The following is a 23997-nucleotide window of genomic DNA, read 5'->3' as shown; positions in this document are numbered from 1 at the left end:
CAAAACGACAATACAGTATCTATAAATATCATTCAACTTACAATAACGTTTAAATTTAATTTCAAATTGTAATAATTTCACAATTATAATTAAAAGTAATGAGCAATACAAAATTTTGTATTGTTAAATATTTATTTACGAAATATTTTAATTTCTTTTGGGGGGAGCTACGCCCCACGCACCACCCCATAAGTCGCATGCTTGCTTTGCTCGTGTGACTTTATAATTGTATAATATATTACTAACACAGTGCACTCGTGATGAAAAAATCTATGTGCAACTCATGTGCTATAATTGTCTATAGCGCGACTATTATCTATAGTCGCACAATAAACAAGTAACACACACTTGTTACACAATGTACTATTTATTCGTTAACGCGATCGCGTATTACAAAATAAAATTATTAAATGTATTACTACAGTATTAAATGATTAAAATTAACTGCTAATAGAAATTATCACATTTCAAATAATTCTGCGATAAAATACTAATTGGATTTCACTCTGTTTTAAACTACAAAAAACTAAGTGCCAGTTATGTAATAAGGAACGTTTAATTATTTAAAGAATTAAACGTTCTTTATTACTTTCATTTTTTTTTAATTTAAAACAGATGTTTTTAGTAAAAAAGATAATTTTTAAAATAAAAAGTTTTTTAAAATTAAATATTATCAAAATTTCTCATTTTAAATATTCGTCATACCAGTCAGCAGTCGGGTTCTTATTTTAAATTAATATTTTAAGGTCCGCTAGGTCGAAGATGGTGGTGCTGTGAGTGAAAGGTGAGAGAGAATGTTAAAAAGTTGTAATATATAACGAAAAAGAGTGAATTACGGCGAAAGAGAGGGATGGTGGGGGGAGGGGAAGGGGCGGGGAGGAGGTCCAGTGTGGGCCGAAGATGGTGGTGCTGCGAGTGAAAGGTGAGAGAGAATGTTAAAAAGTTGTAATAACGAAAAAGTGTGAAATACGGCGAAAGAGAGGGGTAGAGATGAGAGAGAATGTTAAAAAGTTTTAATGGCGGTTTGAGAAAATTTGAATGCGGACAGAGAAGAAGAAGGAGAAGGAGACATTTCTTAATTTTTCATTAAAATCACCACTTTTCGACCGCTTGTATCTCCAGAACGGCTTGACCGATTTTAAATTTTTTTGGCTCAAATTACTCGTGGCGATGCCGCGCCTTTCAGGACATATAATGTTCGATTCAAAAATTTTTATATTTTAGTAGTTATGCACCTCCCAAAAATGGACTTTGATGGCTCGGGATAAGAGACTTGTAGTGTCTCTCAGTTTTTGAACATGGCCGGAGACACTACTGCGTCTCCTGATAATGATAGAAAACTTCTAATTATTAATAATAATTAGATTATTATAAACAAAAATAAAACAAATAAAGGACTCTTTCTTTAAAAACATTATAAACATGGAAATGGCATTGTAAGAGTCAAACGAAAAGTAAATTAACAAACAATTAATACATATATTCTAAAATGAACTTATAAAATTTACATAAATGTAACGATTAAAAAACAGATGTTAATTACATTACTAGTTTCGACCACCAAATCTGGTCCTCTTCAGATGAAACACTTTACGTTGAAATGTACATAATTATGGAAAAATATCAATACATAAGAAAATCTTGTGCGTAGTTAAATATATAAATAAAAAATTTTTACAAATCTATACGTGAGAATATTAGTTGGTCCGTGAATCCATATATTTACAAAAATAGTCATAATGATAAATGTCACACAATAAGAAAACAGTAAAAAAATTTTTTTCTTTAAAAAAACTTATGTCAGAAATATTACAAAACTATCGAAGTACATCTTGAGATAAAAAGTTATACATGGAACACGTCAAACATCCTCAACGGACCAATTCCGACTCAAATATAATAGATTATTATAATTATCTAATAAAAAATGTTAATCTAATATATGAAGACCTCATATATGAAATCATCAATAGAATGAAAATTTATATTATACAAATTTCTCCCTTTATATATTTAAATAAAACCAGGAATACAATCATAAGACAAGTGATAATATAATTGGAAGCAAATGAATATACCATATTTTTAAAAGCATATGTATCGCTTTGTTATTTCAAAAATGATACAACTTTAAAATATGATTTTTAAGTTATTACTCTCATGAATGTGAGTTAAGTATAAACATTATCCTATCAATTATCAAAAGTGAACGTTATAAGAAATTATACTTCAAAAATTTAATTTAAATTATAAAAGGGTGAGTATTTTGAGTTCTGTGAAATGCAAATAACAAAAATGACATTTAACGTTACCTATATATAAGAATAAAAAGTAGATATAAATACTTTTATTATTGACATTATTTGATTAGTCAATTTTCCATTAAGTTGAAAAGTAGTTTTTTCTTTTTTCCTGAGAAACTTAATTTTTTAAACAAACTCTTATTTGGACCGTGAAAGTTTTAACTAAATACTGATGAGAATGAGCCATTTACGGTCAAGCTGGATCTTGAATGCTTTTAATATAATTTTGGCGCGTATTTAGGGATCTATATATGTAGTATATAAATTCACGCGAAAATTATATTAAAAACATTCGAAATTCAGCTTGACCGTAAATGGCTTATTCTCGTCAGTATTTAATTTTTTAAATTGTGTCACTTTTTTAAAGTAAGAGAGTGATATATATATATGTATGTATGTTTAATAACTTTTTTTGTATTCTCTCATTACAGAATGTCTTTTCCAAACAAAGAAGATCGTACAAAGTGCTGGAGTTGCAGGGACGAATATTGGCAATGCCTTGATGAAGGCAAATCTCAAACGGAATGTATAGAATTTAGGAAACAATATGAAAAATTTTGCCCATCTCAATGGGTAGGTATTACAAACAGTATTTTTCTCAACAGCATTTCTAAAGAACAATATTCAATTAAAGACCATTAATGTAACAACATAACTAATATGAATACAAAGTCTATAACAATCTAGTTTGGATCTTAGTTGCTTATATATAATTTCGCGTAAATTTATGTACTAATATGTGTAGTCCTTTTTAAACTGCGCGCCAAATGATTGTCGATTTTGAAACATGCAACTCTAATTGTAAGAAACTACCGCAGAAACTATCACGAATTAAATTGAATCGACTTCCGGCCGAGGTAATATTTTTCACAATAAGAATTATTATTTTCAGATTTTAATATAATTTAACATCGATATAAGATGCCAAAAGAGCATCAATTAATTATTAAATTGTTAATTAATTTAATTCGTGATAGTACTGCGGTAGTTTATTAGAGTTGCGTTTCAAAACCGACAATCGTTCGGTGCGTAGTTTAGAAAAGACTACACATATTAGTATATAAATTCACTTGAAATTACATATAAGTAACTAAAATCCAGGCTAGACTGTTATAGGGTTTGTATTTCTAAAGAACTTTGTTTAATATTTACTTTGTATATTTTTAATACCGATAATTAAACTTTTTTTTTTACTGTCTAACAAGTCTTCTATGCCACTGTTACGCAGGTGAAACATTTTGATCGTAAGCGAGATTACTTGAAGTTCAAAGAGCAAATAGAGACGGGGGGGTATGTTCCTGAAGAACCAAAGAAAATATAAGATACTAATCTTTCGATTTTACTATATTCATAGCAAGTCATGATTGAACTATTAATATTAACTATTAATTAATTTCATACATTATCCATTCGAATGTTTTTGGACTTTATATTGTTATTTTCACTTGTTGAATTATAATAAACAAAGTGCTTAAAAATAACACAAGACAATGGTTTTATTGCAACATTCTATTCTCCTTAACCGGTATTTTACAGAAGCTCTGAAATCATTCATTCTCTCTTTCAAATTTCTACGTTCCAGAATATCATCTTCAATATACTAAACTCTAATTTAGTTGTTTCCATCACAGGCTTTTATATTATATTTTAACTCAATTTTTTTGGGAAAAATTTTAAAATTTTGTTGCGCAGTTTTTTTTGCGATGTAAATCATAATTTAATTATCTTTATATATCAATTGCCTTTTGTTCCTTATCGCTGTATCGATCCTTTACAAGAACGTGATTACTCTCTATTACTTACAGGATTTGTCTTGGTGGTGGGATGCAAAGTTCTGAAAAATCAGATTTGCCGAAGCAGTTCAATAAGAAAAGCCAAGCAGCACTTGATTTTCAAGTGGTAGATAAAAACTTACATAACTAAAGACATTACTTTAACATTATCCAATATTACGAAATAGAAACTCACAAAAAAAAAACAAACCAAACAAAATAGTCAAAAATTGCAAATATTTGTTTTTATTGAATATAAAATACTAAATACACTGATGCAGAAAAATGGAACCACACGATGTGTTAAAAAAATTGCAGAATTGTCAAAACGATGTATCGATTTTCCGAGTTAGTATTTTCTTTAATATTTAATTGAAATATTTCATTGCAAATTGATTACAATGACTTGTCTACTTCTTTTCAGAAATTGATAAGTACTGCGCCCTTGCACGATTCTACGGGCGAAAGTGTGAGAGAATGGCAGACGATTCTAGCGCACATTATAGAGATAATCAGTAACAATTCCGAATTGGGGAATGAACGCATTCTTTTAGCGTGTCACGCATTCTACTCTTTGCTTTCGACGCAATGCGACTCGCACTCTCTCAAAGACATTATAATTGGTTTCCAAAAACTAGACTCGTGCAATTTATGTTTTCTCGAGAAGCAATACACCGTTTCTGATCTCGAGCTCTTCAAGTTACTGAATGCCTACGGATATTTGCAAATGAATCGGAAAGATGTTCTTGAGACGTGCTTTGAATATGACGCTCTTTTAATCATGTTTGATGTAATATATAGAAATTGTATGAAATATACGAAATACACTTATTTCGGATATAGAGTATTGTCTGTGTGGTTGAAGAGATTGAAGAATACGATCGACGCGTGCTTTTGGGACAAACAGAATTGTATTTTAGAACAAAAATTGGAAGCTATTATATTCTCCAATTGGTCTAATGTGCTTAATAATTTATGTAAGCAGAATGCAGAAATTTTCAACATGTATCTCCGGATAATGTTACAGAAACATAAAAAAACATTTATAGATAATGTATATCAGATATGTCTTCGAGACATGTCGTGGCAAAATGAAACAAAATATATTATTCTAACGGAAGTTTTACAAGTACATGATATTAAAGTTCAAACTATGCAGTGTTTCTTATTTGAATTATGCAATAGTTTAACAAAAAATTCTTTACGTTGCGGCGGTACAAAACTTTATATGACGATTTTAAGGAAACTAAGCGAAGTTGAATGGAAGGAAATGTTTGGGGAAGTTATGAAATTCATTATTAACCGCTGGGAATCAGGAAAGCAGTAAGTTTGTAGAATAATAATATATCATAAAGCTGAATTTTTCCTAATGATAAATAATAACCTTTTAATTTATTCTTTTTTGTTTCTATTAAGCAGAGAGTTATACCAAAAAATTGTCTGTAAACTTTCTTAATAATATATAGAATAGTCTTGTATAATTCAAGATTTCTTTTAATAAAAAGAACGCTTTCTAGAATTAATATATCATTGAAAATTTTTTTTACAGTATGGATCACAACGCTCTTCAGTCATTATTTACATACTGGCTCGAACCGACAATTGAAATGTATAGAAACATTTTGTCATTTTTATGGGAATTATGCTGTGATATACCAGGATACTTTTTTCGTTCGCATCTGCATAGAATGGCCGCTAAAATACATATAGAACTGCCGCAACCGTTCGAAATTTATTATCACTTAGACAACAAAAAAGAAATCATTCGTTTGAATGTTTTTGCAGTGCTTTGTTATCGCGCTGTTGAGTTGATCAATATTGACGAAACAGATCCATTTTTTCTGATAAAACAATTTCTGTGGTTCAACGCTAATTCCACAACGATTCTTATGAGAGAAGGGATAATAAAATATTTTAGGATACTGTGCTCGAACATCTTGAAAGTGGTCAACGTTAAAACCGATTGCATACAATCTATTTCTGAATTCATGAATTGGTTGCACGAATACTTCCTGGATTGTTTCGAAATTGGCTCGTGCTATCAACGCAAAATTCTCGCTTTAAATTTATATGAGATCTTACTCTCTTTTACAAATAAAAACTTATACAAGAGCTATACCCATCATAAAAAATGCCTTCACAATATTATAGCGATTAACTTGAAGACCACTGATAATTCTAGTAGGTTATTAAGAGGAATCTTTCTTGGAGGTTTAAGGAATCTTTGTAGGAGGTTTACCAATAAGGAATCTTTGTTTTTGTTATTAAGACTTGTGCTAGATTCTGCAATTGATGTTAGACAACTAGCTAGCACCCTCATTCTGGAATATTTTGGAAAGGATGCTTTGTCGACCACAGAAAAATGCGTAAGAAGCTTGTCATACTTATGTATTTCTTTAAATGTTTTACGCTTTCGCATATACATAAAATAAGTTAAGGAAATTTTGAAGGATATATCTCTTCATCAATGCAAACTTTTCTTAGAAATCAATAGATTTGCTTATATAAAAATTGTAATAAATATCTATCAGACTAATCTTTACTAAATAAGAATAGCAGTTTTTTATCCTAGATATTTTACTTTAAGATTATAGTAAAGGAAACTTAAATTATAGCTTAATTTTCAAGATATTTAAAATATAAAAAATGTAAAAGTTGTATATTAAAATTTATTTTTCTATGGAAAAATGCTAATTCAAAATTGAGCAAATTGATTATGATTTTGAATTTTGAAATAGTTCCTTTTATTCCGTGTAATATTCTATAACAAAATTTTTTGATTTTAGATACTCTACAATTGTGCGTGGGAGCATTGTAATTCATCGAAATTCTACAAAATTGAAAGCGGAGCAATTCTCATAAAAATAATTGCACATTGGTTACCTTTGTACAAGACAACTAATTCGAGCGATGTCTTTAAAAACACAGCTGCTATATTTTTCGATAATGAATATAATAATATTCTTGTTTATTCAAGTTATTCAGAATTTCTATTGAATGAAGCTAAATGTCAGTTAGCAGATATGAAAAGCGATATTTTAAAAGCCATTGTCAAAAATAGACCATTTTATGGTGTATTGACTGCTTTATTAGCAGTTGCTTTTCGCGGTGGCCCAGAGAATTTAGTTTTAACATCACAATTTATGGAAAAAATTCTCAGTCTTTTGAAAGACGCTGTTGAGTTTTTTTTATCTATATTTTCTGCCAAAGCATCAAATACAGGTATCAATATTTATAAGTAATATTAAAAAATCTGATCTATATTTTATAATTAGCATCACCAAATACAAAACATTTTTAAGTATTAGAACTTAATAAAAATTTATCACGATATGTGTTGAACCGTTGATTTTTAAAAACAAGAAAATATAGGCTTAATGACGAAATTTTTCCGTATATCGGAAGTTAATTAGAGTTGCGTTGTATGTTGGAAAAATTTCGGCACGCGATTTAGAGGACTACATACGTGGTAAATAAAATTCACACATTACATTAGCAACCAAAATCCTGCTTGACCGTCATTAGGCCTATATTTACTTGTTTTTAAAAATTTATCAATAACTTATAATTATATTAATAGTAATAATAATTAGAAATTTTTATTGTGTGTGATGAAAAGATTATGTAATTAAAATTGGTCACTTTTCCTTAACTTTTATCACTTCTATTAATAAATGATAAATATAAATATAATTAACTATTGAATGTCTGATTTTGTACAATAATTTCATGTTTAGTTTATTCTTCCTCGTTTGCGGAAATGGGATTAGCTATTGATGAAAAGATAAAAACCAGTGAAATAGAAGATTTTGATTATGATGAATTGCAATTATCACCTGCACATCAAGTACTTATATCATGTATTTGGATGTCCTTAAAGGTATTATTCGCTTATTTGCCATAATTAGTTTAATATTATTACAAGATAATTATTACAATTAATTAAACAAATACAATTTTTACATAGATATCATGTGAAATCGCTAGTGAAATTGGGAAGTTGATACAGTCCAATGCACAAGTAAAATGTTCCATAGATATTATCGTTATGGTACTACTGAAGTGTCGGCATAAAGGCGTAGTGGAATGTGCTGGTGTAGCTATTGCAAATTTATCCAAGTAATTATCAATAGAACTTTATTATGTATATATTTATATATTTTATAAATATATGTTATAATTTATAAATTAATTATATAGTTATATCACTATAAATTAATGTATATAATTTAACGTTATGAGTAAGTATATGTTATCGAGACAACCATTTGATGTGAGATAGAAATATTAATAATGAACTTAATTATATACAGGGTGTCCGTCCATAAGTGTTGGAGCAAATATCTCGCAACTGGTTACAAGAAAGTTTAATAAGAGAAATTTGTACGACTCCGAGTCAGTTACAAAGTGCATGCAAAAATTTTTTTTATACTCGTTACTTTTTCGAGTTATGTAGGTTAACATAATTTTTTTTAAATGGATACCTATAATTTTTTTTACATATTCGTATAGTAGGGAGCATTTGCAATCAAAATCATATGTAGTAAAAATTACTGTTATGCATCGTTTACGAGATAATCGACATCTTATGTATTGAATTTTAAGAAGTTGATTTTCCATATCACAATTTGAAAAACAAGATTCAAACTAATATTTTGAAGTCGGTTATATCGAACAGGATCACTAACCTTCAACTCAAAATACGCGACTGCTTGTGTTGTAAATAAAGTATTTGTATAAATTCAGTATAGTATTTGTTAGTCAATCAGTCGTCTTTTCAATGAATACATATCATATTGTAGATTACAAAAATAACGATGTTTAGTATTAGTGAAAAGTGTGTCGAGTATGCTCGAGATGTGGCATTTAAGTATGCGTAATGAAAATGAAGCTCAGCTACACTCTATCAACAAAAGTATTCAGAATGAAGGATACCAAATGGTCGTACATTTCGGCGAGTCGAAGATGAATTACGTCGAACAGGATTGATAACAAGACAACGTCGTACAATCAGAACAGACCAAGGGAAAGAGACAAATGTGCTATTTTAAGTTTTATTGAAAACATACGTACATCCATAAAAATAGTAGCACGTAATTTACAACTATCAAGAAGTTACGTGCAAGCTGTATTAAAGAAATACAATTTTAAACCGTTTCGTGATAATTTAGTGCAAGCTTTACATGAAGGAGATACAGAGCGCCGATTAATGTTCTGCCACTGGCTTTGAGTTAATTATCGCAATAATATTGATTTTCTTAAAAAAATATTATGGTTTGATGAATCATGTTTTTCAAATTGTGGTATGGCAAACCGACATAACATGCATATTTGGTCTGATGTGAATCCACATACGACAAGAGATAGAGGTTTTCAACGCAGATTTACGGTGAACGTATGATGCGGAATTATCGGAACGAAAATTATTGGACCTTTCTTTTTCCATGGTTATCTTAATGGTGACAATTTACGACATAAAATACAGCTGTTGAAGACATTACAGTAGAAATGCTGCAGTCAACAATGAGAAATATTATAAAACGCGTTGAATGTTGTATTGAACATGATGGTCAAAATTTTGAACAATCTATGGGTTAAAGAAACATTGTTTTCTTCTTCAACCTCTCTTTGACATTTTAAACCCCGTTCAAAATTATTTAGAATCCAATTTACTACTTTGATACCTAAGATGTAGATTATCTCGTAAACGATGCATAGCAGCAATTTTTTACTAGATATGATTTTGATTGCAAATGCTCCCTATTATACGAATATGCAAAAAAAATTATAGGTATCCATTTAAAAAACTATGTTAACCTATATAACTCGAAAAAGCAACGGGTATAAAAAAAATTTTTTGCATATGCACTTTGTAGCTGATTCGGAGTCGTACAAATTTCTCTCTTATTAAACTTTCTTGTAACTTCAACCAGTTACGAGATATTTGCTCCAACATTTATGGACGGACATCCTGTATATATACATACATATATATATATATATATATGTGGGCAACTTGAAGTTTCTTAAGTTACACAGAGATATCGCAAAAAAGACATAATGGCCAAAAAGTACATCATCTTTTATGGTTGCTGCCAAATTTTCAAACATTTGTGATCATTAGTCATTTGGTTACGAGCAGTCAAACAAAGCAAGTTAAACATTTTTTCAACAATGGATAAAAAGGAGTTTCGTGAAGTGATAAAATACTATTTTTCGAAAGGGAAAACAGCTACGCAGATTTAAGCAGAATTACAGGAGGTTCATGGCACATCTACTCATTACCAACAATCAGTTTTTAAGTAAACGAATTTAAATGTGGTCGTATCAACATCGATGACAAACCTCACAGTGAACGCTCGAAAACTGCTACCAACGAAGAAATGGTCAATAAAGTGCTCGATATAAAATATTGGCTGCGTTTAGCAGAGAAAACAGCTTTGCAACTGTTGTAAAATACTTGAATATGATTAGTTCATACATTTAGATCTAATGAGGAACTAAAGGAAAAACCAATCATATTAAAGAATTTTACAACAGTTGCAAAGCTAATTTTTCTGCTGAACGCAGCTATTATTTACCCTGATAGCAAAGTCTGCGGAAACAGATTTGGAGCAGAATCTGCTGACAATGTTCGATTGCAGATTGGCAACAAATTGTAGACAGAGTCGGTATTACCAAATATTGTCTGTTCGGTTTTTGCTACCAATCTGCTGACATGCTGTCAACGTCTGCTGAAAAAACGTCAACCTCAAATCATGTCAGCAGACTCTGCTCGGTTTTTGTCACCAATCTGTTGCAAAACATTTCAGCAAATGTTGTCGCCAAATCCATAGCCAAATACGGACGCAGATGGCTACGGTTTTGTAGTCAAGATCTGATCGAGTTTGCTGCCAATTTACGCGCAATTTGGCATCATTTTGCTATCAGGGTAGGCATGAGAAAGCTGACGTCGCGATGAGTGCCGCGATGGGTGCCGCGTTTGTTTACGATGGAGAATAAATGCGTGCGTATGACTATCTCTATAAGGAGTGTTTGGATCTGTTTAAGCGCAATCCACGAGAATTTTTTCGTCAATATGTGATCGTGGACAAAACATGGATTCACCATTCATACCCGAAATAAAACAATAATCGAAGAAATGGACTTCGTCTGGTGAATCGGCTCCGAAAAAAGCCAAGTCAGTTCCATCGGCTGGGAAGCCAATCATGGCCACCATTTTTTAGGATTCTAAACATATCATCCACATGGACTACTTAGAAAAGGGGAAAACGGTAAAATACTACACCAACTTGCTGGACCGATTCAATAAAGAATTGAAGAAAAAACGCCTTCATTTGGCTAAGAAAAAAGTGTTGTTCCATTACGACTACGCACCGTCCCATTCATCCGCAATTGTCACCGCAAAATTGATCGAATTACGATACGAATTGCTGCCTCATCCACCATACTCTCCAGATTTAATCCCATGCGACTTCTTTTTGTTTCCAAACCCGAAGAGGAAAGAAATTCGCGTCAAATGAGGAGGTCATCGCCGCCACAAACGTCTGTTTTGTAGTTTCAGCCATCATACTTTTTGGACGGCTTGAAAAAATTGGAGTCCAGCACCGCTGGACTAAGTGTATTGAATTAAAAGAAGATTATATTGAAAAATAAAATGAAACTTTTCCGAAAAATGTTGTTTTCTTTCTGACTTAAGAAACTTTTTAAGTTGCTCACGTGTCTGTCTGTCTGCCTATTTGTTTGTCTGTGTGCGCGTGCGTGCGTGCGTGCGTGCGTGCGTGCGTACGTGCGTGCGTGCGTGTATACACGAGGGCAAGTTAATAAGTTTTTAGAAAAACATAGTAAAACACATTTTGTTTGATCGATTTATTTTTATTTCTCAACATAATCTCCTTTCAGCTCGATCCACTTGATCCAACGATTCTCCAACTTCTTCAAGCTGTTCGAATAATATGATTTGTCTAACCCTTCAAAATAAGCCTCTGTTTCGGCGATGAGCTGCTCTCTGGTGATGAATCTCTTTCCTCCAAATCATTTCTTCAGGTTTGTAAACAGGAAATAGTCGCAGGAGGTTAAATCTGGCGAATATGTTGGATGGGGAAGCAATTCGTAGCGGAATTCATTGAATTTGGCTATCGGTATTTGACCGGGCACGTGTGTCATGCATTTCTTGCATGATGAAAGAGCACTTTCTTCTTCACCAAATGGGGACATTTTTTCTTTAAAATGTTGAAACGGTCCAAGACTGCGTAGTAATCACCATTGATCGTTTGTTTCGACGGAGGTAATCGATATGAATTATATCGCGTGCATCCCAAAAAACTGTGGCCATCACCTTTCCGGCGGCCGACTTCACGGTCTTCGCCTTCTTCGGAGCTGGTTCACCTGGTGAAGTCCATTGTTTTGATCCTTCGTCTTGGGTGTGAAGTAATGGATTCATGTTTCGTCCACAGTAATAAATCGACGCAGAAATTCATCTGGATTACGTTCCAAACGAGAAACATATCTCCAAACATTGTTTTGAAATCGTCACACTTATGGTCCACAATGAGCAAACGCGACACCCATCTTGCCGATAGCTTTTTTATATCTAATTATTCGTGCAAATTGAAATCACTGTTCCATGTGATATGCCTGTGGCCTCAACAAGCTTGCGTACTTTCACTCGTCGATCAGTCAAAACAATATCGTGGACTTAATCGATGATTTCTGGCGTAACAGTCTCAATTGGACGTCCCGAACGAGGTGTATCACATGTGAATGTACGACCACGTTTAAATTCATTCACCCAATTGTATACAGTCGCAAACGCTGGTGCAGATGTGCTATAAATATTATCCAACTCGGCTTTAATTTCTTTCGGCGTTAAACCTTTCATATGTAGATGTTTGATCGCTGCACGAAATTCATTTTTTTTCCATTTTGCAAAAAATACAAAGGTTGTTCGTTTTAATCGTCTACAGAAATGAAACCTCTCGATAAATTCCACTACAAATTTGACAGTAATCAGCTGAAAGATGTTACTTGTCAAAAAGTAATGTGACATGACATTGCGAGTGCTCTAGCTCTGACAGATTTTCTAAGAACTTATTACTTGCCTTCGTCTATATACATATATATGTATATAGTAACAATGTAATAACTAATTAAATAAAATTATTTCTTATAATAATTGTTCTCATAATAATTCCTTAAATAATTATATTTAAATAAAAAATTGTTTTAGATGATAATAATTAATACGTTAAACAGGGCGAATAAGAGTCAAATTACAATTTTAAATTTAAATCTGATAATTTATTCTAATATTATATATTGCGAAGAATATCACGTAATTATTTGGCGTTTCGTCCCGGTTTCCACTACTGGACTCATCAGTAAGGCATTGTAGTGGAAGCCTACCTTATACGCCTTGGTAAGTTATTAAATCGAGATTCTATATAAAGAGATATACGCGTGTCTTAGCACTTGCGAGAATTTGCGAATATCGATAGACCTCTGATGGCGAGTCGACGTAGTGATATTCTTTGCAATATTTCTTCAAAGTAGGAAATAATGTTCTATTAATATATATAGTCCCCCCCAAAATTGCGCGCCGAACAATTGTCGGACTTGCAACGCAACTCTAATAATCTGATTTCTAAATGTCCCCTCTCCCTAATTATTGCGCGCCGAAAGGATTTCGGTCTTGCAACGCAACTCTAATCATCTGAAATATCCCCCCTCCTAAATATTTGCGCGCCGAAGGATTTCGGTCTTGAAACGCAACTAGAAACTGTTAATTTAATTTAATGAAAAGACTTAATGTATTATCCGCATTGTTACAGCCTGCGGTTTGAAAACAAATAAATTGAAGATTTGGAGGACTCTTGCAAGTCCGACAATTGTTCGGCGCGCAATTTTGGGGGGACTATATATATTAATAAAACGTTATTTCTTACTTTGAAGAAATATTGCGAAGAATATCACTACGTCGACTCGCCATCAGAGATCTATCGATATTCGTAAATTCTCTCAAGTGCTAAGACACGCGTATATCTCTTTATATAGAATCTTGATTTAATAACTAATTACCAAGGCGTATAAGGTAGGCTTCCACTACAATGCCTTACTGATGAGTTCAGTAGTGGAAACCGGGACGAAACGCCAAATAATTACGTGATATTCTTCGCAATATATAATATTAGAATAAATTATCAGATTTAGATTTAAAATTGTAATTTGACTCTTATTCGCCCTGTTTAACGTATTAATTATTATTATATAAAAGAGTCCTTCAAATCTTCAATTTATTTGTTTTAGATGTTTGTATAACAAAGAGAAATACTCTGAGCTACCAAAAGTATATTTGACGTATTTGTTAGAAGAAGATACGAGAAAATCGTTGCATTTAACACGACGAGGTGCTGGATTATCGATTATGTTTCACAAATTAGTCGTCAGTGATAATCGGAACAATCGACCTACAGTGCATTTTGCAGTAAAGACATTATTGCACTCGTTGAAAAACTTCTCTATGACCACTGTTAGAAATGTCGAGACCGGAGAAGACTCACCGTGGGCGAAACGCTTGCATTTCCTGCGTGCATTAGTAGCTGACAAAGAAATCCACGCGCAATTGGTTCCATATATGGAAGATATTTGCTTAACGTGTTTCAAATACATGGAATCCGATGTTTGGATTGTGAGGTAAGGCAATGCCCTTTTGTTAATTTAACCTTCTTTATTTTTATTCATTATATTTCGGATATTTTTTGAATATTTCTTTTAATACTCACTTGTTTTTATTATATAAAATGCATTTGTGTATAGAAACGCGAGTTTGCAACTGTACGGTGCGGTGGTGCCGAGATTGGTGGGACAGTGCACCAGGAAAGGTGATGAGGTATTCGATTTCGGTGATGGTTACTCCGTCAATCACTTTATCACACACTATCCAATATTGACGAATCATATGTGGGCACAACTTCAAGATGTCTCGAAAATACGTGGAACTTCAAATACAGCATTGCGATCTTATTCTAGCGTCGTACACACGCTCATTGTGTTGTCAAAGCTGTCGATGAGCGGCTGCGATCTTGTCGATTATCCCGCGAGAATATTTACAACAAAATTCAAACATTTGTTGGTCATTTTTCTCGGTAATCCGATGATACACGTCAGACAATTGGCTGCAAAAGCATACACGGCTCTCACGCCTTTCAATAAAGCCAATTCCGAGATAAAAGCGATCAGACAGAAGATTCTTTCAAGTCATGACAATAATATGTCGCATGGATATTTATTAACTTGTAAATATTTAAGAGAAAAGTTTATTCATGATACACGTAGTCTCGTACACGAGATAAAAGAAGACTATGGCAAAGTCTATTGGACCGGAAATCTTGGAAATAGTCGATACTTCAACATAATAAAGACGTGGAATAATATACGCATACATAAAAAAGTTGCACAACCGTGTTATATTTTGGAAACATTATTTCTACAGGAAGCATCCCCTCATACGCACTTCACAGATACACAATCTTTTCATTACAATTTACCAATAACTGAAAGTGTAGTATCGTCGCAAAAAATCCAACCAGGATTTTTTCAATTCGTTGGATATTGCGAGCAGCTACTCGTAGCATATTTTAAAACATTTGGATCAAAATTTGATGATGTCGAACAAACAGCGATATGCAATATTCTGAATTTGGGTTGTACCGAACAAGGCATTGAATTTTTAAAAAGTCTGTCGCATTGTGCCCCTTTATTGGAATTTATTCTCAAGTATTTGACATCAATAAAAAGCAATTATCATCAGTTACTTCTCGATGAAATAATAACGTTTACATTGAGAACTATAAGACACACTAGTTTGGAGACTAACAAGCTGGAATTTGATGAGATAATAGAGAAGTTTAATAAGGTAGAGATAGCTGTGAATTCAAATATAACTCGCGTGAAGAATTCATTGATCTTAGCATTTTCTAAACGCGAAACGCTGATAAACGAGATATTGTTGCATGTGTCCGATATATGTTTGGATGAGAAACAGTCCGTACGGTTGATAGCGGTAGAATACCTCGAGCTCGTCTTGCATCGTTTCGCACGACTAAAGAACGATAATAAGTTAATAATTATGCGATGCTGTTTGATTCTGCTGAAGGACGAAATCACCGAAATACGCGAGATTATATCGACATTATTGCAAACGCATGTATTATGCAAATATATTGGTCCTATCTTGCATCAAAAATGGCAACACGAGGAAATAGTGTACCAACGATTTTTATCAGATGTTATTCGTTATCATATTGTTGATAACAGCATAGAGTTTATACAATATTTCACACATGCTGTCCAAAATGATGATTCTAACATGATGATCGAAAATCCGTTTCATCATAACGATAGTATTTTTCATAAAGAGGAATCCAAGTTTTTAAACATATGCTTCCTTTACGATTCTGCAAACAAAGATCGTAGTAGCCGTAAAAATTATTCGGATGTTATACACGCGATAGAAACGAGACGCTTTAGGAAATTGCAGGAAGAAGCTGGCTTTAGCTACGATGATTTGCGAGTAATTTTATATTTGAAAGAGATTGATTATATGGTGCAGAAGCGAGATATCGTTATACAGCAGTGGAAATAGTATAATTTTCATCTATTCATGCTCCCCCCCCTTTTTACAAACTTATAAAGTTATTAATTGGTTTGGTATTAAGTTTTAAAATAAGAAAGCTTTTTGAAAACTACGCGAGACTGAGGTATATATATTAAATAGTATTATGCATATTTAACTGCTTCAAAATTATTATGCAAAAAGAATTATGATCTGTCGGAGCAACATAACGTAGATCTATGTTGATAAGGATGCACCGGATATCCGGAAAATATCCAGTATTTTTTTTTACTATCCAGTCGGATAGCTGGATATCATTAGTATCCGGCAATATATCCGGCTAAAATTTTATATTGAAAGTTTGCGTCATTGATACAAAATTCTAAGATACCTGAGCTGAATAAGGTTCACTTAATTCATTTTATTATTTAAAAATTCCATTTATGGAAATATTTAAATAAATTGAAAATCAAACCTTTATTTTATTTACTCATAAAAATAAAATATATCGTTTGTATAGAATTATTTATATGAATAATTTCTTTAAGTAATTTTTTTAAACATTGAGCTTTATGTACATATGAATATAATAAAACCCAAATAAAAAATTAATTAAAAATAAAACAAAAAAGATAAATATTATCTTTCTAAATCGATTTTAGAATGATTATTAATAATAAAAAGAAAATTCCTTATGATTATTCTCTCAAACATTATAATTATCTTTAATTTTGTCTATAATTAATTCGTTAATTTTTGGAAATTTCTAGCAATTTGAATATGCAATTTTATAGCGCGTTTCACTGGCAGAGCTAGTGCGCACTCAGTGTACTTTAATGCCTTTGTACACAAATCGATATAGAAATATATGTTTAATAGAAATGTAAAAAATGATTAAAACCACAAAATCTTCAATATATTTTATTGTGTTATTTGACAAAATACACAATAAGCATTTTATCAATTGAGATATCTTATTTTAATATCAGATTAAGAGTAGTGTATAACGGCTTAATGTGCACTGACAAGGAACACTACCCAAGTGTGACACGCCGATTTGGCTGAAAAATAATCGATACGTATTTTCTTTTTATCGGCAAAGAAGAAGGTTTAAGGGTTGAAACTACCCCCTGTATTGCTCAAAAACCCCTAAAATGCATAATAATATGCACGCACATATTAAGTAAAACTAATTTCCATAAAACTTGGTATCTTGGGGTTTTTTGGGTCGCCGATTTCAAATCTGAGGTAAAATTTACAAAATTCAAAATGGAGGATTCAAAATGGCGGACCAAATTAGTTTTACTTAATATGTGCGTGCATATTATTATGCATTTAGGGGTTTTTGAGCAATACAGGGGGTAGTTTCAACCCTTAAACCTTCTTCTTTGCCGATAAAAATAAAATATGTACCGATTATTTTTCCGAGTTCTAAAAATGTGCCAACTTGCAGCCAAATCGGCGTGTCACACTTGGGTAGTGTTCCTTGTGAGTGCGAACTAGCTCTACCAGTGAAACGCGCTACTAGCTTCTTAAAGTTAGCAGCATTGAAAATTCTTCTTGAAAGTTCTTCTCGTCACATTTTGTTTCGAATGTCCAGTATTCAATAATTTTACGATTTGATGCATTTCTAATTATTAAAATCGATTTTTATTTCATATACAGGTAAAAGTAATTGGCGAGTTTAACAATAAATATTATTTTAACATTTAATTAAATTAAAAAATGCCTCAATGATTGATATAAGATTATTGCGAGCTCGAGAAATTATATTTAACTGGATAAGTTTATTGTAGAGAATGATCGAAAATCAATTATATTGTTACGCCCGCACGACCGAATTCGCGAACGTGAGCAAGCCCGCGCTCCCGCGACGCGGAAATGATTACACAAGAGATTGCGGAGGAACACAGAACACTCTCTTTATTACGAACAGATACAGAGCGATCAGAGAAAGACAGGAGCTGACGTTTCACGTCCGAACGTAACGAGCGTCAGTCCCAGACTTCGTGATTACAAAAGACATCGTTGTCAAGACAACGCGTTCTCCTTTTCAAAATTCAAAGCGAAGGTGATCCACCGGGCGTCGGCACGGAACGGGCATAACAATATGTAAAGCCGACGGTACACGATGCTTGTTTCTCTGCTGGTTTAGCTGATAGATTCGTTGCGCGTTGCGTTGTGGTCTGTGTTGCGTGCTGCTGTGATGAAAGTGCTGCTAGACATGGCTTCACACATGTATAATTTTATATAAGATAAAAAGTATATTAATATATGTATATTATATACATATATCTTAATTCTTTGTGCAGCATTGTTATGGTAGTTTGAGCTGTGTTTCTACGTATATTAATCACTCTCTCGCCCAAATTCTTTTTTTTTATTTTTTTGTTCCCATTCTCTAGTTGCTATTCATAAGAACAATCGCAGCTAACCTTTGCCTTCTAGTAGCTTCCATTTTTCCTATAAATTTATTCTTAGTTTTTCATTTGTTTATTAATGTGTAAAACATATATTAAATTATACTATCTTCTTCTTGAATATACACCTTTTATGTATATTCTAACCTAAATTCTTTACCTACTAACAGCAAATCTCGCAAGAAAAATAGCACCGGATCTATCATTGAAAACTAGCATGCTAGCACGCACAGCAGCATGCAGTACGCCATGTTTCTATCAGCGTAGCCAGTACGGCTGCTAACATAACGCCTTGCATGCGATCTAGCAGGAAAACAAGCATCGTGTGCCGTCGGCTTAATAAAGAGATTAAGAATTTTAGATGAGATATATTTTTTAGTCTTACAATCTACACGTATATTATATTCTTAAAATAAGATATGAGAAATAAATGCTTTTATTCGTACAATGCGTAAGATATATTTAATTTTGTATAATTACATGTGTACAACTTAGCCAGTCAAATGTGCGATACACATATCCCAAGGAATATGTTAAATTGTAGGCATCCATCGCTCTTTATACATATACACATTATACTATAAATTCTTTATCCTATTTTTTTCTTAATCGCCATGTCGCTATATACATCATAGCAGTTAATATATGACAGACAATTTTAATTTTCTTTGTAAATATCCTTACTACAACAGATAGCGCAAATTTTTACATTAATCATGTTTAATTCGAATATCTCAAGTGACTGCAAATATGTAGTAGGGGTTTAATCGATACAATTTTTATTTATTACATAGGATGAAGAATTCTTACATCTAGAAAAATCTGCATACGCATCTTGTAAAAAAAATTCATATAGTGCAATAAGCATTCCTTATCGTCATATGTCTCAATCATATTTTCTTCGGCGAATTCTCGACGAGAGAAAGTATTATATTGTGCGAGTACATTAAAATATTACACCTAAAAGTAATGTTAAATCTAATATGAAAATAAATAAAACGCCATTTGTGTATGTAAATAGTTGTAAATTTACGTAGAAGTGCAGATGAATCTAATTCTTGGGAAAAGTAGATTTTTTGCGATAGAGAACTTTAGATTTCACAGAAATCACAACGATAATGCACGCCCTCGCATACTGAGCAACAATTTTACTAACTACAAATATTAAATATTTTTCTTCTTAATATAACAATGATTTCTATATGCTATTATATGGTGTTCCATTTTTATATTATGGTTTTATACTATTGGCAAAATTTCTCATGTTGCGTGATATGTCACTATCGGTAAATACAGTTTCCATTATTAATGCTCCAAAGTATATTGAAAACTCATTTCCAGAAATATTATTATTGGAAAATATGATCTTGTTTGCGAATTATTTAACAACGACTAATCTGTCGAAGCTTGCACACAAAGAATTATGAGAAATTTATTCTTATTCACATGCATACATATATTCATACAGGCGCATGTCAATTTGCTAATATATATTTTAAATAATTTTGTAGAATTTTTAGCCTACATATATATACTTATATTTAATAGTCTTCTTATTACTACTACATTAAATTTAGATTTTATATCGATCATTACTTATTTACAATACATTGTTCAATTTAAACTTACACATTGTAATTTAATTACTTAAATTATTAGCTAGCAGAGATTCGGATCGAAAAATTTCGGTCCCGATAATGGTTTGAGACTAAATCTAACCTTTAGAGAAATTAAGTTCTTTTACCGTAACAGTTACCGGCTTTGTTTGAATTTTGATCCTTTTCAGTTTCGGTAATTATATCTGGAACAATTACCGTTATCACTAAAAGAACTGGAACCAAAAGTGTTGGATAACCTTGGACCATAATCGTAACGGCCGAAATTAATCCATAATGTAAATTTGATCCGAGTACCTGTTAGCTAGATTATATTTTACCATAAAAAATATACACAATAGCATGAGCTTTTTATCTCTTTTGAATATGTAATAAAATGCTGATAGATATACAATTCATTTGAATTTAATGAAGGATTCTAATAGTGCAACAGACTTATAAATATATTGTGAGAGAGACGGTATTTATTTATATCAATATACAATGAAATCGACAAATATAAAAACAAGTTTATCATTCGGAAGTACTATATCATATTAGGTAGTCTTATATTCTATTTTTGTTGAAAACATAATTTGATTTATTAAAATTTCAAGGAAGTTAAAACGTTTATATTTTTGAAATTGCAATATAATTTTCGTGTGGTAGTAGTAGAGATGTTTTATTAATAAATTGTCAACTGATAAACGTTGATAAATATTATCTTATATCATAGCAAAATTTTAATCTCATTATATGATAAGCAATTCTTTTTATTTTGATATAAAAATGGCAAATACAATATGTAAATATAGATTAAAAAATAGTTATATATTTTAAGGATTAAAGAGCTTTTTTTTTTTAGAATTTTAGGATTTTTATGGCGTAATAAGACAAAGAAACAAGATGATATAAAAACTGATAGAGATGTTGAGCCTAAAAATTATTAAGAAGAATGAAGAAAAAGAAATGTAATAAGGACTAATAAAACATCTCTGCCGCTATACATGATGATTATATACTAAGAAACTAAAAAGAAAAGATAGATAAGAATTGTGTTGACATCACTGATGATAAATAGGAAGAATGTAATATAGATTGTAAAATTATAATTTATCTAGAGACATTGAATTGTATTAAGGTTCTTCTTCATTAACGTAATCGAATTTTAATTAATTTTAAATAAATCGAATAATATTCTAAAGACATTTGTGAAAAAGTGAAGAAACATATTTAAAGTTTCAGTCTCAGCTATTAGGTGTACAAATTAATTATCGGCCTTTATCTTTCAGCGACCTCAGTACCCGTTTATGTTGAACTCCCCCCCCTTTTGTAGTCATTTTAAAGTGTCATCTTTTAGCTTTAAAATGAAGTGCAATCATAGACTTAAGCATGCTCTTATGATAGAAGAGTGAAGCCAACATAACAGTAAAAGTGAGTGAGAGCAAAAACAACAGTGAAGTATCTCTATTCTTCTCCATTACAATGAATATGATTCACCGAATCATGAATTCATCGATATTTTGCATCTCTCATCGTTTTTTCTGCTGGCTTCACTTCTATCACAGAGGCATGCTGGGTTTATCTTATAAGTCTATGGGTACAATACTTGATCTTCCTGTGAACATAACTTGGAAAATCAGCAGTAAACACGATGTCGTTCGAAAAGCAACATTTGAGGCACTGCCTTCTTTTCGCGTTTCAACTTAAAAAAACGCAACTGAAGCAAAAGGAATGATTTGTTCGACTTTGAGCGAGAATACTGTATCGTACAGTACATGTAAAAAATAGTTCCAACAGTTTCGAGAGAGAAATTTCGACCTTGAGGATCGTGAACGACCTGATCAACCAAAAAAAGTGGAAGACGTGGAGTTGGAGGAAATTTTGAATGAGAATTCTTGCCAAACGCAATTTAGAACTTGCAAATACGCTTGGAGTATCCCAGCAAGACGTTTCCTATTCATGTTTTTATAAATAAATGTTAAAATTGGTCAATAAGGCCGAGAATTAATTTGTACGCTTAATAGATTTAACAAGAAAGAATCGTCCGAAAGCAATACGAGAACAAAAGCAGAAGTGATTCTGAATAAAAACGACCTAATTTCTGAAAATGTGAAAGCGATAAAGACAATAAGATTGAGGGATAAAATATCAGATGCCGTACATAAAAAGAAACATGCGAGAAAATGAATTAAGAAGTTTATGAATATAAAAGTAAAGAGAAAAAAATCTTTGGATAATAATGTGAGAATCACGCTGAACAAAACATTACTGTTTTAAGATAATTTTAGTCTGTTATAGATCAAAGTATACACATTCTATATTACACACAAAAACATCTCTCAATATTTTATAGCTACTTTATAGTTCAATAAAATATGCATCTTACATAACTATCTAAATTATTCTTATTAATAAATTTGTGAAATAAAACTCAGATTTTGTACAGAAATCAGAATATTAATACGGAGGCGTGCATTATTGTTTTGTAAAGACGCTGTGTGTATGTGTGTGTATCTTTTCCTCATTCAGAGAAACTGATAGTCAATTATGTATCTTAAAACGAAGTGAAGAATACAAAAGTGAGCGAATTCACTAAAATATTTATAATTTGATTATACACTTAGTGAATTTACTTTTGTAATTTTCATCTCTTTTCAATATACTTAATCGGCTAATTTTTTTTCATCAATATTTTATTATGTACATTAATTATTAGATGGTAATAAATGTCATCTTTTATGATAATTTGAGTTATCGATTTGTAAAAACATTATGACATGTTATAAGAATGCTATTCTTTTCTTCATCTGGATGATTTTTTTCACTACACTTATTTAATATGTATATTTCTCGCATCATAATTTTGTAATGAATTATAATATTTAATTATAATCCATTTTAGATAGTAAATGAAATATTTTATTGGTAAATGTCTAGATTAGGGGACTCTTCCCTATTGGGGAGAGGTCCCCTAATCTAAACATTTACCATTTTATTTGTTATCAAACATGAAAGATATAATCTCCTGTTTTCTTGGCTACTGCTTGTTATAATGCGATAGAGTAATATTATGGCATTATTACTGCATGTAAGCAAGTTCTTTCAAGCATATAGAATAGTGCAGTTATCATCACATTTGTAATTCACGTATAAAATATTGAAGTGTCTGGTATTCTTATCATATATAACACTTATTCTCACAATATTTTAATTAAGCAGAAATTAATCGAAAAATTCAAGCTATTGCTATGTTTGTTGTCGCTACATGTAGACTTGGTAGGAATAAAAGCT

The 23997-nt window shown here is 31.6% G+C and overlaps 2 protein-coding genes across 2 annotated transcripts in view; both read left to right on the top strand.

The window, feature by feature from the left end:
• Positions 1–4285, top strand: part of LOC108777636 (cytochrome c oxidase assembly factor 6 homolog) — a 17755-nt gene extending 13470 nt beyond the window's left edge. The window contains exons 2-3 of the mRNA XM_018544574.1: positions 2735–2876; positions 4109–4285. Of these exons, the coding sequence (XP_018400076.1) occupies positions 2736–2876; positions 4109–4141 (174 nt within the window). The 5' untranslated portion in view covers position 2735 and the 3' untranslated portion in view covers positions 4142–4285. The remainder of the gene's footprint in view (positions 1–2734; positions 2877–4108) is intronic.
• A 72-nt stretch (positions 4286–4357) lies between these two features.
• On the top strand, positions 4358–16823 carry LOC108777633 (uncharacterized; the record flags this gene model as incomplete). The annotated part of the gene is made up of 8 exons (XM_018544571.1): positions 4358–4423; positions 4500–5398; positions 5625–6441; positions 6862–7297; positions 7813–7955; positions 8043–8194; positions 14381–14767; positions 14891–16823. Coding segments are annotated over 8 exons (4728 nt in total), but the record flags the coding sequence as incomplete, so codon positions are not given.
• Positions 16824–23997: the final 7174 nt, after the last annotated feature.

This window comes from Cyphomyrmex costatus, unplaced genomic scaffold (genome assembly GCF_001594065.2).
Source record: "Cyphomyrmex costatus isolate MS0001 unplaced genomic scaffold, Ccosl1.0 scaffold452, whole genome shotgun sequence".
In the NCBI taxonomy this organism is placed as follows: Eukaryota; Metazoa; Arthropoda; class Insecta; order Hymenoptera; family Formicidae; genus Cyphomyrmex; species Cyphomyrmex costatus.
The sequence above is the reverse complement of the archived record's forward strand: the minus strand, read 5'-3'. Positions and strand labels throughout refer to the sequence as shown.